Source organism: Centroberyx gerrardi, chromosome 9, assembly GCF_048128805.1.
Source record: "Centroberyx gerrardi isolate f3 chromosome 9, fCenGer3.hap1.cur.20231027, whole genome shotgun sequence".
NCBI lineage: Eukaryota > Metazoa > Chordata > Actinopteri > Beryciformes > Berycidae > Centroberyx > Centroberyx gerrardi.
Window position 1 is genome coordinate 28,193,827 of NC_136005.1, and position 16,415 is coordinate 28,210,241.

General features: G+C 43.3%; 1 protein-coding gene across 1 annotated transcript in view; it reads right to left on the bottom strand.

Moving 5' to 3' along the window:
* Positions 1-16,415, bottom strand: part of mcf2l2 (MCF.2 cell line derived transforming sequence-like 2) — a 122,311-nt gene that overhangs the window by 15,367 nt on the left and 90,529 nt on the right. Inside the window, exons 24-28 of the mRNA XM_071918325.1 lie at positions 13,860-13,952; positions 13,458-13,536; positions 7,859-7,913; positions 7,514-7,611; positions 874-960 (exon numbers count right to left, since the gene is read on the bottom strand). Of these exons, the coding sequence (XP_071774426.1) occupies positions 874-960; positions 7,514-7,611; positions 7,859-7,913; positions 13,458-13,536; positions 13,860-13,952 (412 nt within the window). The remainder of the gene's footprint in view (positions 1-873; positions 961-7,513; positions 7,612-7,858; positions 7,914-13,457; positions 13,537-13,859; positions 13,953-16,415) is intronic.

The following is a 16,415-nucleotide window of genomic DNA, read 5'->3' on the forward strand; positions in this document are numbered from 1 at the left end:
AAAAATGTTAATACGCTTCCAAATGTCAAGATGGCTTGAATATTAGAGGCTGACATTTAGCGCAGTGCTGTGCCGGAGAATTTAGCCTTGCCGCGGTGTCACCACTGCCGGGACTCTACCGGATTCTCTCTCTCTCTGTCTTTCTCTCTCTCTCTCTCTGTCCATCTGTCTCTCTGTCTTTTAATGCTCTCTCTCTCTCTCTTTCTCTCTCTTCCTCCCTGCCCCCCTCCCTCTCATTCCTAAATCACCGTTTCCTTGTTGTATGCGTGGGGGAAAAGCAGACGATGCTGACACGAACAGATAAAGGGAGAGAAAGGGAAAGAAAGGGAGATGTGGCCTTTATTATGCCGAGGCACCGGCGGCGCCGGGACGCGGCGAGATCGGCCCGACGACAACGAGAGGCTCTGACAGAGAAATTTATATAATATTTGAGGGGGGAATAAAAGGACAAAGCAATGGCGCCGATCACATCCCGGAGACTGGAGAGTTGAAGGTTGAACGAGCGGGGACAGAGGCAAGGTAGACTCATGATGACGATGAAGATTATCATATTAATGATGATGATGATGATGATGATGATGATGATGATGATGATGACGGCAACGACGATGATTGTCACTCAAATAAAATGATGATAAAAGGATGATGATGATGTCTTCAGCAACAAGATGATGACTCCAACAAAGATATTGATGATGACGACGATGATGATGGCGATTGCTATTATGATAATGATAGTAATAATACTGATTATGATAATGCCTATGACGATAGCTATGTGCAAAGACGCTGAAGACGATGATGATGGCGACAACAAGGATGATGATGATACCGGTGATGATGGCGATGATGGTGATGATGTCATGCCATTACCTGCGGGGAGAGACCTCCTATTGGACAGACCCTGCAAGGTGAAGCGTTTCCTAGCGTTAGCGGCCAATTGGCTGGCTGAAGCGTCGGCTGAGAGGGAGAGCGAGAGAGAGTTAGTGCAGCAGAGCAAGAAGAAAAAAGGGAAGCAGTAGGGTGTTAAAAAGCAGCTTAATAGGGCAGCAGGAGCCTAAAACAGGGGTTCTCCAAATGGGGACTGGGGACCCTCCAGGGGTCCTTGAGGAGGTTTCCAGTGGTCCCCATCAAAATGAGGAATAGTTAAATTTTACTATAATAGGAAATTATCCCAATTATGTGTAAGAATGATTATTCTAATTGTATGTTTCATTCTCAACACTATTATGTCCTGATGTAGCGTAGACAGTTCTACAATTCAATACTAAATCAACAACTGAAATCTGGTAATTTACAGTTTTTTTTGTCATTTATATTTTATGCAGTCTTACATGCAAAAATAAAAAAAAACATTGCACCATGCACAGTATTTTGCAAATAATTAATAAAAATAACATTTTTACAAGTTCCTCAATAAATTACCAGATATTTAGTTATTCATCAGAATGAAAAAAGAAAATGAAATTTGACTTTATCCACTGAGAAAAAAGTGTTCCAATTCAATATAGTCATAATACAAAAAGAAACATTTAATTCTGATAGGATGAAAGGACATTTTCATGGCAAAAAGGATTGTTTTTGCACCTTTGATGCCCCATGACATGAAAACCTTTAAGAACCCCTGTGCTAAAAGTTTAGAGAAGCAGGCTTGTGACCATAAGGCAGTTTGAAAATCCAGATGGGAGAAATGCCCTCGCTCAGCAACTGTTGCCGCAGTGCCCTTGAGTAAGGCAATCAACCCCCAATTGTGGAAGTGGAGCTGCTCAGTGGCCACTAGCAGAGGAGCGTGGCTGTATCGACAGTAGAAGTGTACGAGTGAGAAGCAGGGCGATGGTGAAAAAGCGCATGCATTATAAATAAAGGTTAATAGAAGAGGCTGCGGCCTGTCAGCGTTGGTGAGAAAAGTCAGTAGCACAGAAAGAAAGAGAGATGCAAAATCAAATTATTCACCCATTTAAACTTTCCATCCATCCAGCCATCCGGCCATCCAGCCATGAAAAATTTATTTAAAAAATGAATCGCTGTGCAATACTCCATCCTTCCAGCGTTCTGATCTGTGCATCAGAGAGAGATGTGCCTCTTCATGCTCCATCTATCCATCTATTCATCTATCCATCTATTCATCTGGTCTATGTGTCTATCTGGTCTGTGGTTGAAGAGCACAGTGACCTTGCTGTGGGAGAACATTCAGAGTCTGGCCACTCTGCTGGCCTGCTTAACTGTTAAAGCAGATTGGGGCAGAGCAAACAGATGGAGTTTTATCTGTCTCTTCCTCAGCCAGTGGGCCAACACACACACACACACACACACACACACACACACACACACAGACTCACAGATGCTGACATACTGTATATATATACTATGTACATACACACGCAATGATACAGGCATATGCAGACATTCATTTGCACATACAGTACATACACAGGATGCAGGCACACGTACACAGATATGCTAGCATACTGTCTATGTTCACACACACCCACACATATAAATACATGTGCATGGGGTGCCTGGAAATCAGACCCTGATCTGTTTATTAATCAGGTTAAAACAGCTGGATCTCAAATGTAGATGACTACAGAATGCTCCAACACATGGTAGCTCAAACATGTCAAAGGGGGTCAGCTGAGGGCCACGCTGTAGCCCACAGGGAAGCTGGATACACACAGGTGATAAGAGGTTTGCCCTCCAAACACAAACAGTCACTGACCGTCCCTCATCAAGGCTGCCCTGCTCCTCAACTGGCCTTTCAACAGAGCAGATCCACAGATGAATGAACTAATAACTAGCTGGCAGATAATGCACAGACACGACTGCTGACTGATAAAAGAAGGTGTTCTGATTTTTGAGGTATACGCAGAAGTGGGGACAAAAAAGCCCAGAATACATCAACGTCCTATCCGCAATGATTACAGCTACGATTAGATTGATATATCAAATCGATGTTGTTGTTGTATTAAAAATCAGATATGGTTCAGTCGGTGCGGTCCACCTCTGACCAGAGAAATCATTCCAGTGTGGTGTGGGAGGATTTTACTCAACAGTCTGTAAAACCTGTGATGAACTAAACCTTAAGACCACTTTTGTGGGTTTGCTCCATCTAATGGTTAAAAGAGTGCTATTGCATTGCCATCTGCTATTGGCTGATCTTTGGTCCCAGGTGATATCACCACCTGTTGTACTCTGTAGAAGGTGACATCACCGGGCACCAAAGATCAGCCAATAGCAGAACTAGGTTCAATGTTGCTTTGGATAACAACATTTTTTTGCTATCAAACTACATTGTTGCTGCACTGGAAATATCTGGACATAACATCACATCGTCTATATTTGGCCCGTTATCCACAGGAATGAGACAAATCCACCACCAAACAGGGTGTATTTTTAGGGGTACTTGAGGGTGTTTTTTTTCCTTTTATAATGTTGATCACGCAGTGTTATAAACCAAGTCGCAGCATCCGCGGCAATGCCGTAATGCGTCAGATTCGTGTGATTTTCCATTTGAGTGGGATGACGTATGTGTCTTTATGAGGAGTTTGTGTTTCAAGGACAGCTCTCAGTCTCTCTGCCCCGTGGCGGGATTAGCTCTCTAACTGCTCATATTACTGCCATCATCATTATCACTCTGACACAGGGAGAAATAAGGGAAGGAGGGAGGCAAGAAAGCAGAGGGAGATGGAAGATGATGAGGGAGGGGAAAATATTTGGATACCTCATAACACAATGACTCATTCTTAATATTGGCCTCATCCTTGTTCTTGTGTTTATATAGATGTTGGCTATTTATTTTCTTGTTATCATGGCCTCCAACTGCTGAATGGAAACTCTTAGAATACATTTACACCTGGTGTTAAAATGCAATCTGTATCTGGATAATATCTGGATAAGGAAAAAACGCATGCTAATCCGAGGTGGAAACGCACACAGAACGCATTGCAATGGGAAGGAAACATCATTACTATTACGAAATGCCATTACTACTGGTAGAGATATCATCACCGCAGGTAGAAATGTCATTACTGTGGGTAAAAACATGGACAACCCAGGTAGAACCATTATCACTGGGGGTTGAAACTTCATCACTGCGCGTAGAAACGTCGACGCTGTGGGTAGAAATGACATCACCGCAGGTAGAAACGTCATCGCCGGGGGTAGAAACAACATCACCGTGGGTTGAAGCATTATCACGACGGGTAGAAGCATCATCACCGCGGGTAGAAATGTCATTACCGCGGGTAGAAACATCCCCACCGCAGGTAAAAAACATCATTACTGTCGGCCACACAGGTAGAAACGTTATCGCCGCGGGTCGGAACTTCACCCAGCGTCTTGCTACAGAATGGTCGAAGACGAAGGAAAAGTAAGTCCGGACTATGCAGTAACAGCTGCCATGTTAGTTTTTGTTTCCACCTCCCCACCTACTCACCTGCTTGGCCAAAAGTGAAATCCAATCACAATGCAGACAAAATACAGATGCATATAAATACCGGGTGTACATGCAAGCGCGTGATGGGAATGTTCATTATCCAGATAGCGATTTCCAGATGCAGATCGCGTTTTAATACCAGGTGTAAATGAGGTCTAATACTGCTCCTACAACCTAACACCCTTGGTACAAACTGGCAATGTCTCACAGTCGGTACAAACTGGCAACCTGACACCTCCTGAATCAGCTGACAAATATTGAGACATCAGTGTGTGTGTGTGTGTGTGTGTGTGTGATCAGTGAGAAGCAGCTGACAAACGCTGAGATGTCAGAGAAACATGCGCGTTTCTTTCGGCTCATCGTGTGTATGTGTGTGTGTGTGAGTGTGTGTGTGTGAACGACGTCACAACACCAAGCTAAGGTCAAATAGCACTATAATTTTGGAGCAATAATGAATCATCATAGGAACCAAACAAAGCCAGAGAAGAAGAGATGGAGGGAGGGAGTACAGAGGCAGAGAGGTGTGGAGAAAGGAGAGAAGAGGACATGAAAGTGAGAAGAAGAAGAAGAAGAAGAAGAAGAAGAAGAAGAAGAAGAAGAAGAAGAAGAAGAGGAGAGGAGACATTAAGAAAAAGATGGAGAAAAGAAGAGTAGGACTTGAAGAGCAGTAGATGAAACAGAGAGGAGAGAATGAAAATGGATGGTGGGAGGAATGGGAAAGAAAAGAGAGAGAGAGAGACGAAGGGTGTTAAAGAGAGAAAGAGCGAGAGAGAGATAAAGAGAGATAAAGAGAGAAAGAGGGATGGGAGGAGGAGGTGTGAATGGATGCGAGGAGACAGATATGGACTTGGACAGTTGGTTTTATAACCGCGGCCAGACACCTATTTGAGGGGTGAGACCAAAAACAACAGCCGCTGTCAACTGTCCCTAACCTTTACCTTCATACTAGCAGTGGGGAAGGGAGGAGGGAGGCTGTGTGTGTGTGTGTGTGTGTGTGTGTGTGTGTGTGTGTGTGTGTTATTGAAGCCAGTGCTGAGTAAGATCAGGGGTGAGGTGGAGGAGAAAATGCAGAAAGAAAGCAGACTGTAAGTACGTATGGAAACCTAAGTAACTACTAACTAGAATTGCACTCGGAGAGCGCAGACCTCCGCCAAGGTTCGTGCTATTATTGCTTGTTCGTGAGTCGGATCCGGATCCGCTCCAAAATTTTATGGGTTCTTCCTTGGCCCATGCTACACCCTTCCATGAAGTTTCATGAAAATCGGGCCAGTAGTTTTTCCGTAATCCTGCTAACAGACAAACAAGCAAACAAACAAACAAACGGCACCGAAAACATAACCTCCTTGGCGGAGGTAATAAGTAGCTGGGAAGGTGGGACGGAAGGAATGGAGGGAGGGAAGGAGGAAGGAAGGAAGGAAGGGAGGGAGGGAGGGAGGGAGGGAGGAAGGAAGGAAGGGAGGGAGGGAGGGAGGGAGGAAGGAAGGAAGGGAGGGAGGGAGGGATGGAGGCTGGGAAGGAAGGAAGGACAGAGGGAAGGAAGGGAGGGATGTGGGCAGGAAGGAAGGAAGGAAGGAAGGAAGAAGGGAAGGAAGGAGAGAGGGAAGGAAGGGAAGTGGGATAGAGAGAAGGAAGGCAGGAACATAGGGAGGAAAGGAAGGAAGGTAGGGAGGTTGAATAGAGAGGGAAGGTGCGAGGGAAGGAAGGAGGAAGGAGACAAGGTGGTGTTTTGCTCCCTAGAGAGGCTGAAGGAGTGACTGAGGTGGACGGCTCCTGTCGCTTTCACTCAGCCTTGGCTTGAGTAACACAAAGACACACACACACACACACACACGCACACCTACACACGCACACCTACACACACACACACACGGTCAACATAGCCCTAGCTGATAGACTGCTGATATTCTCACTCACTGGGAAGCAACACCGAGGGGTTTCTCACAAGCGTGAAATCGTACCTGTTATCTTATCCCCCACTGTGGCTGACAAGTGTGTGTTTGTGTGTGTGTGTGTGTGTGTGTGTGTGTGTGTGTGTGTGTGTAGAGACTGTCCTGTATCTCTGCATGCCTCTGGCTTGCCTATGAGTGCATGGGTTGATAAGTGGCTTTGTGATTGTGTGAGTTTGTGTTTGTGTGTGTGCATGTATGTGCAGACGTACACACATCCTGGTTTGAACATGTTCATAGTTGCACCCGCGCACGTGTGTGTGTGTGTGTAAGCGTGATGCCAGTCAGAAATCAGCTAGGACTTCTTCACCATGTGAGGTTCTCTCATAATATTATTATAATATTATAAAAATGTGCCTTTAGAAAGCTTCCTAATCAAACTAAAATGACTGAAATAATATCTGAATTTCATATAATGCATATTTTTACAGGTTGTCTAGCATAATGCAAAGTCATCAGCGGCTGAAGTGGATGTTTATGTCCAGAGAACTAGACTGTGAAATATTCACCAATTTGAATCGTTCTCCTCATTTCTAAGTCTATGTTTGCTACCATTCACCTTGTGTTGATCAGGATTAGTGTTAGAAATCAAAGTTCTCAAAGTGGGGTCCGGGGACACGCAGGGGTCTTTGGAGGGTTCAAAACTATTCAATACTAAATGAACAACAACAACAACAACTTCTCATATGGGTCCCTGAGACAAAATCGTATTACATGGGTGTCTGTGGCCCTAGTGAGCGTCTATTTAGGGGTCTGTGACATGAAAACATTTAAGAACTCCCGTCTAAAAAAAATTGCTTCAGTGGGGTGACAGGGTCATGGAGTCAGGGGATTGCAACCCAAATTACATTTTGGGTTGTTATTCTGCCAAAGTCAAAACTTTAATTTCCCATCTACAGTTTACCATTTGTAAGGGAGAGTGACTGTTCATAATATTTTCACACAACCATTCGAGGCATTGAAACTCTTTGATAGGATTGCATTTTCCTTGATCTTGAGAGCTCGGAACTCAAAACTCATGAGCCAAGAAACAAACAAAAAAAATAAATTTCAGGAGCATGTCTACTTTTGCGGAATAAATAACTACATGAGATAAACAAGGGATTCCCCTTCAAAGGTAGTGACCTCTCACCTCGCTTCTGCCTCATGTTGGGGCTGGGGTTGGTCCTCCTGAAGCCCGACTCCGGACTCGACGAATCGGACTGCCTCAGCGCCACCTTACGGATGTTCCTATTGGAGCAGACGGAGAGGGAAGTCGGCGGCGGCCAATGAAACGGCTCAAGTAAAATGTCATTTTCGACTAGCCTGATCCTCCATGTCTGATGTTCTTATATGGGATGTGTTTTGACTACACAGAACAGGGTTTCAGATGCTCTGCGATGCCTGCTGAATGTTAAGTATTTGCTTTTTTTAGCTCAATGCTGGGAGGATTCATCAAGTCGGTTTGAAGCTTGTGAGATTTAGTTTAGTTCCTCACCTCATGGGGGCACCGTAGATGTTCTCAGAGATCTTTTGGTGGAGCTGGCTGGCCTCTGTGGACACATGAGAGACATAACATGGATTAGAATTTTCTTTGTTTTTGCTTTCATTAAAATCAGGGATGGCTGATTGAGCACAGTTGCTGTTTTTTCACTGATGCCCTGCTTTATAGCCGAGCTACGCTGGAGGCATCGGGCCTCACCCATCGAGCAAACGCTCCCTTCAAAGAGAGTTGACCTCGCTACACTGCTGCGCTGTTTTACGTCCGATGGCAGCACCACCCACATGATAGGGAGGAGAGAGTGATTTATTTTTAAATCCAGCAGGTGGTCCTGTGTCCTTTGTGTCCTGACCTGTCCATTTTGGTGTCTGGTCCTGTTGTAATGTGTGCACTGTACCATTAGATGGGATATTGACAGGACACAAAGGACACAGGACAGGAGTCAGTAGCTACCTAATGGTACAAGACCCTCATTACACAGGACAGGACACTAAATTACTCAGAACAAGACACAAAAACATCTAACCCCTACTGTTGTCATGATCAGCTCTGAGAGGGAAAGTTGAGGTTTCAAGCTGCTGTATTTTCAGTGTCTGATCTCAACACCAAAGCGGCGTTATAGCATGGCAGGCCTTTCACCGAGGAGCTCCATTTACCCATCCCTCTCCATTCATTCTAACATTTGAGAGCTATTTCAATGCTTGAAATCTCACAAACCGCAGCCTCGACTCTGTAAGCCGCTTTTATTGGCCGGCTAGAAATCACTTTGCGGCTCTGTAAAGGGAGAAAAGAAGCATCTGTATACTGTAGTTGCTTGGGATACAGTCTTGGATATCAACCCATATCTAAACAACAGGGTTCATAAATGCAACGTAAACAAAATCTGGCCTGCCAGAGGATTCTGCTGCGTGAGAAGAAATCTCTGGAGAAGAATCTAGTAAAATAACTGTAGACAGTAAGGCACAGCAAACAAAACCCTGGGCCAAATGAATAGTTCACATAAGTGAAATACCAAGCTCTGTGAATGATCTGACTTGTCACTTCCTGTTCCAAGGAACCAATGAACCTGTCTCAGAAGTGCAGGCTCAGCATGGAGCCATTTCACATGCTCCGAATATTGTATTCAGCACAAGGATTCTTTTTTTTTCATCATGGATCTACTTATGTTTTATTTATACAGGCTAGTCACATTGAGATAGACATCTCTAGTCTGAGAGGACCCCCTCTATTGGCAGCTACACCCTTGAAGCTGTAGGACTTCACCTATCTGGGTTCCAACATCTCTAGCAACCTGTCACTTGCCAGAGACCGACAAGCACATCGGTAAAGCTTCCGTGTATCAGGCCTGTGTCCTGAGCACCCTTCTCGATGATTGTGAATCATGGACAACGTACACCAGCCAAGAACATCACCTTAACACATTCCACCTCCACTGAGTAAGCGCATCCTTGGGATCCAATGGCAAAATCGTATCCCTAATACAGCCATCATGAATAAGGCCAACATTCCCAGCATCTACTCTCTGCTCAGAGGCATTTTAGATGTGCGGCGAACTCGTGTCAGGCGCCCGACCAACGGGACATCCAACTCTGCGTTATAAGGATGTCTGCAAGCGGGACATGAAATGCTGCGACATTGACCCTGTGGACTGGGTCGACTGACTCGGCTGGCAGTGGGCTGTAAATGTCAGGAGAGGCAGAGGGAGAAAAGACGCAATGTGTGGCAGGAAAGCAAGAAAAAATGGCAAGAAATTAAGCATCCCCATGGAGGGGCCACCATGTACATATGCAACACCTGTGGAAAGCACTGCCATTCAAAAATGGACTTGCTGAGTCATTCCAGGCACTGCAAACCCCACAGCTGAACTCTAATGGCACAGATGAATTGTCTCACGAGACACACAGGCCTATATAAATGCATCCTTTTTACTTTTGCTGCTGCAATGGCCCAATTTCCTCAAAGGGATCAATAGTTTCATCTTAACAAATCTTATTATTGCGTCGCGATGAAGGTACTGCATACGGTGGATTTTTTTCTACTTATGCGTTTGTAATGCATGCGTCAACTAAAACCACCTAATGCTGTTTTAACTTGTTTTTTACTCGCTCTGTGTGATGTATTCATAAAGAAAACATTGTAATACTAATCAATAACCACGTCTAATCATTTTCATCGCATTATGTTTGAGCCACAAGATCCTGGAGAAGAACTCTGCACATGGCAGAAACACAAATGCAAGTGTGATTCTGCCGTTGTAGTATCATTTCCATGGCTATCACAGACAGAAATGCCTTGACATCTTGGATATTATTCTGTTGTTTGTCTTAACCAAGCGTGTGTCACAAGGTGGAGTAAAAAACTCTGCAAGCATTTGATGGACTGTGACATGCAGCAGGAGGTCAAGTCTAACCCTTAGGTTTACATGATGTGCAGTTTCAACATCAATCCAAATGAGCACAACATTTTGAAAATATGATTTATGGTCAGTTACTCTAAGTTGCAGCTTGGTGTCTATTGTTTTTAATGAGGAATGCTAATAAGCGGTTTTCAGCACCATTCTATTGATCTATCTATGCATCTATGTATCTTTCAATCTACCTGTCTATCTGTCTATCACATCTCTTCCATTATTCTCTCTCTCTCTCTCTCTCATACAGTATATGGAGCTGAAATGACTTTCTGACGTTCTTCTTCATACTCGCTCCCTGCTCCCTCCACCCTCCACCCTCCTTCCTCTCACCCTCCCTCCTTTCACCTTCATCCCTTTTAGCTTCCCTTCATTCCCTCTGTCCTGCCTCTTACACTCCGTCTCCACCCTGAAAATCTCATTCTCCCTTTCTCCCTCTCTCTCTCTCTCTCTAGCCATCATTCGGCCGCCCTCTTCTTTCCCCATCACTTTCAATCTCCTCCTTCTCCTTTTCCCAGACCAATTTCATTCTCTCTGTTCTCTCTCTCTTCTCTCTACCCTCTCCCACCCACATGGAGTCAGGGGTGTAAATCACACACACACACACACAAACACACTCACTGTGCTGGACCGTCAGAGCTACAGCCTCTGCTCTCCAGGCTTCATAGCAGGGCTGCTGTGTCATTAGTCAGTCTGCTCACACACAGGTACACACACACACACACACACACACACAGGTTGTCAGTCGGGCAGAGTGTGCGGCTCACAGAGGGTGGTTTTCCTGTCAGTCAGTATCCACCGAGTGGAACAGTGGACGACGGATGCTTACTGGTACAGAGAGGGGAGAGAGAGGTAGAAATACAGAGGGAGAGAAGGGGGGGAGGGGAGTGGCAAAGGAGAAAGAGGGGGGAGAGAAAGAGAGGGAGAGAAGGGAGGCGAGAAAGGGAAAGAGAAGTGAGAGATATTGGGAGAGACATTGAGACAGAAAGAGACACAGAGAGTGTTCCTGTGTGTACAGTATGTGTGAGTGGATGTGTGTGCATGTGTACACGTGTGCAAGTGCGTGCATATGTGTGCATATGCGTGTGTGTGCATGCATGCGTGTGTGTGTGTGTGTGTGTGTGTGTTTCTCCATCATCCGTACACAGTATTCATATCAGCAGGTTGACTAGGGTTTAGCAGCCCAGGGTCAAGGAGGCGTCACACATGCTGAACATGCCCGAGCTAAACTCTATTTTTAGACAAAAACAAAAATGTGTACATTGTTATGCTTCCCACAAGGTCCAGCATCTCCATGTGCTGCTGTGTCTGAGAGCCTGTAGGATTTTCATTAGGTCCTTGTTGAACTGTCATGTCTGAAACACCTGTGGTAGCAACCTGATCCTCCTGCTGATGCTAGTTTTCACTGCAGTTGCATTGAAAGATTGCTTTTCCCATTTCCCATTTCTTGTGGAAGCGTTTAGCTAGCTAGTAGAAGATTCATTTCAACTTTCCCAGGTTGCTGATATGGTAAGTTGTGTCATTTTACATCATTAGATTGTTTGATTTAGGTTTTGCATATTGTTTTTTGGACTTCTTTGTTGTAAGTAGACTTAATCATTTGTTGAGGATGTAACGTTAGCATAGTGGGCCTTGCTAAGTGTATGGTTGAACCACTATTGTGTTACAGCAATTGCCGATATTGGACTATTGGTGATTTTAAGTGATTTTTCATTGTTATACTTTCAGATCGCCTTAGAAAAACCTGTTTGCGAAGACACTCACAGCTATCAAGCATGTAACGAGTGCTGAGCTAGTTTTCACTTGTTTGACAAGAGTGTATACATTGTTTTTGAACTACACCGCTGTTCTTTCTGGCCATAACTTAAAAAAAAAAGTTAAAACAGAATGCCATTACAACAGCAATTATGATTTTTTTATGTTTTCTCTGCCTTTCACAAACAATATTGAAAAAGCAATTTTCCTGACTTGGCGGTTAATACAATAGATTGCAACGCCTGTTTCCAGACTGATGGAGGCTGTCTCCAAGCGTTGATAAATACTGGCCGTGACGTGACAGTTTTCATAAGATAACATAGAAAGAAACTGGGTTGTTGCAGCAGCATATAGTGATAGGCTACAGTAGGGAAAATAGAATATAAACATAATATAGAATAGAAATAAGAATGTAGCAAATTGAGGTTTTATAAACATATGCAACTGACAATTCCAAGACGTTAAGTAGAATGGATGTATGAGAAGCATGGGGAAAAGTTGGGACTCCAGCATTATTAAGATGTGCAAAATAACAGCAGCAGGACTTTGAACTCAGAGCTTCATTGCACAAACTCAAAAGCTAGTCACCGATATGCTTCCGACCTGCACATAAGGCATAATAAATTAAACGTTTCCACCAGAGGCTGCATGAAAAGACTTCAGAAACAGCATTTAGATTAATGTGATATTTCAAATCTCAAAGGAAGTATGAATGTAGGTTTCTATGCATATATGTATGTAAGTATGTCTGTACACTGCAAGAAATGTCCACCTTAACAAGTCGTTCGGTCTCATACTCTGCATTAAAAGTGTATTTTCCGGGACAATTCTGCCAGAGGGGTGAGATCATTCCACTTGTTTCCAGTGCAGCTTCACTTGTTCCAGGATTTTTTTTCTTACTGTCAGTCTCTTGGAACGAGGCAGAATAATACAGATCACTCCTCGAGTATCAAGAAGATGACACTTGATTCAGGAAAATGAAGTGAAACAGATCAATTTGCATGGGAAAATATGAAACTATCTCACCCCACTGGCAGATATGTTCACTTGTTACAATAAAAATAAGATTTTAAGATTCAATACTAGATTAAGATAAACATTTTTGCAGTGAATGTATGTGAGTGTGTATACATGTGCGTAGGTATCTGACTAGTTACATATGCAAGTATGGATGCATGTAAATATCTATGTGCATATGTCTATGAGGATTGATGGTCTGATGGATGGATGGAAGGATGGATTCATATATATGTGCTAAGCATTCAGCTGTAAACTTAAGTTGGAAATAAAGTAAGTTCTTATGCAAGAGGTAAGAATACACAAGGGAAGAAGTACTCTCTGGTGCATAGGTGTGTGTGTATGAGGGTGTGTAGGTGTGTGTGTGCGTGTGTGTGTGTGTGTGTGCGCATGCATGTGCACGCATTTTTTTTGTACCTCTGCATGCCTCTAGCTGGCCTGTTAGAACTTTACGAATCTCTGACACCCACATATTTTTCACATCCATGGAGGAAGCCTGGGGATGAAGACACACACACACACACACACACACACACACACACACACACACACACACACACACACAATAAGTCAACCAACCATATACTGTATAACAAAGGCTTCTTTACACTAATGCTATTTTTCTTAGTGTGAGAGAGTTTAATGGGTGAGCTCTGTGGTGCAACACTGCCCCCTAGAGGATTATAGTAGAAATTATCACTGTGTTCATAAATATTGGGTGCCTATAATCTCTCTATAAATATCTGTGCTAATTTACATCATCATCAATTCAATTCAATAATTCATTTTCCACTTTTATTTGCTAATAAATATATATACCTGGATGATGTAGACCTCCTCCCTGCCGTTGTACCACACCTCAAACTTCTTGATGTCGCCTTTGACGTTCTCTGTGATCCCCACAGCACTCATCTGGACACAAACAGACAAAGACAGTGAGTCAGAGATATTGTGACACGCAGTGAAACAGCTAAGCCAGAGGAGTCATTTTTGGTTAGGGCCTGAAAACATCAAATCAAATCCATTTTTATGAGGGAAAGTGATAAATGACCCAAAATTACCCTAAAAAAGAGGGCATCTGGACCATTTTGCACTTTTTGTCTTGAAGAGACGTAATATCCGCCGGTCCTTAATGTGAGATTGAATGCGTTTAAACATGTAAAACGAGCATTCACCCAATATTCTAAATGTATGACCGCCACAGATCTCCATTGAGATGCTGTGACAAACCTAAATCATGTCTCCGAAGGACTTTCTATCACATCCCGGCAACACTCGACAAGCCATAACTTCCTCCCTTTTCTCTGATTTCAACACACGATGCTTCATTTTATTAATCTGTTCTTGCTCTTCTCGGGGGTCATGAAGGGTGGAGCATGAATACATCATCAAATTTTATGGGGATAAATGACCCGGATGACCCTAAAACATGCCGCATCTGGATCATTTTTCACGTTCGGATGGAAACTGGATCATCTGTCACAGAAAGTAATCTTGGAGACAAATAGCATCGGCTAGCTCGTACTGTGAGTTTGAATGCTTTTTAAACATGTGAAATGAGCATTCGCCAAATATTCAGCAATAAGTTCTGCAGGCTTTCACAGTCTGGCAACATTCGACAAGCCACAGCTTCCTCCTTTTTCTCTGATTTAAATGCAAGATGCATCGTTTTATTAATCTGTTCATGCTCTTCTGGGGATCATTGGGGATAATTCTCCACACATACAAGATGCTCAGCCTGCATCAAGGAAACTCCGCTACTGTTCATTACACAGAAGCAGACAGAGGTACATAAGCAAGCATGAATATACAAAATGTATGTATATGCAGATAAAACACTGCTTCGATTGAATTTGTTTGATCTATTTGACTTCCTTTTTTCTTTACCCTTCTTTAACATCTTCAGATAGGTTTGAGTTTAAGTATTTTACAATGACAGCTCTGTGACAGAGACTTCCCCTACAGTTTACATGGAGAAATGTCAGCAAGCCAACAGAAGAGCCTTTGTCTATGTGCCATGAGAAACAGCTAACACTGTTAGTGACTGAAGAGTTAGCATGGACCCTACTATCACTCAACATAGTGTACGCTAAAATGTTAGCATGGAGCCTACTATCACTCAACATAGTGTATGCTAAAATGTTAGCATGGAGCCTACTATCACTCAACATAGTGTACGCTAAAATGTTAGCATGGAGCCTACTATCACTCAACATAGTGTACGCTAAAATGTTAGCATGGAGCCTACTATCACTCAACATAGTGTACGCTAAAATGTTAGCATGGAGCCTACTATCACTCAACATAGTGTACGCTAAAGTGTTAGCATGGAGCCTACTATCACTCAACATAGTGTACGCTAAAGTGTTAGCATGGACCCTACTATCACTCAACATAGTGCCTACCAGTCTACCAAAAACGTGGTGTCCTCCTTTAAGTTGCACCCCCTTTTGCACAATCCATGTCTCAGTTGTCCTAAGGCTAATCCGCCTTTTACCCGTCTCCTCCCCTTCATCTACATCTCCTCTTCATATTGAAGTGGATTTAATAGGTGAAATCAGTGAGGGATCCCACTAGATTTCACCAGTCTATTTCATGGAAGGAGCTGCTGTTCCCACTGTTGTGCACAATCAATGATCAGTGATTTATTTTCTTTCGTCTTTGACATACTATTTCCAGTGACTGTCTAGTCAGTGTCTCATACACCACAATTACAGTCATGACACTGTCTAAGAGGGTTACTGCTTCTGTGAAGCAACTGTAAATTTGTGATGTCAAATCAAGTCCCATCAAAAGACAATCTATTTTCCCCAGCATCCTCTCTGATGTCCAACAATGACAGTTACCCTTGTCATCTGTAGCCCCGACTCACTTCCTGTTTCCTGTCTGACTGAAGTGTGTGGGTGTGTGTGTGTGTGTGTGTGTGTGTGTGTGTGTGTGAGTTGAAGATAAGATGTAAAGGAACAGCAGGGCTCTCTAGGGCGATGACTGGGTCGTGTTGATCCTTTTAGATTCAGGGTGTGATGTAGGGTGAGTTGATGTAACTGACACTTTTACAGAAGTGTCTTTTGAAATGTTTCTTTAAATGATTTACTTGTCTATGTTTTCTTCTCAATTAATTCTTTCTTTCCTTTTATTTGTTACGTCGATTGGTATTACACCTTGGTTTATTACTGAATTTACATTTTATTCATCTTGCTGGCTCTTACCTAGAGCAATTTACAATGAATGTAGGGGGACTACAGGTTAAATATGAAACTTTTTAAGACCTTTTTAATTCCATTTTAAATCAAAGACCAACTGCATCTATAAAATAATCCTGAACACTAAAAAAACAACCAGGGAGATTTCTCATTGGAAAAGTAGGGCACTGAA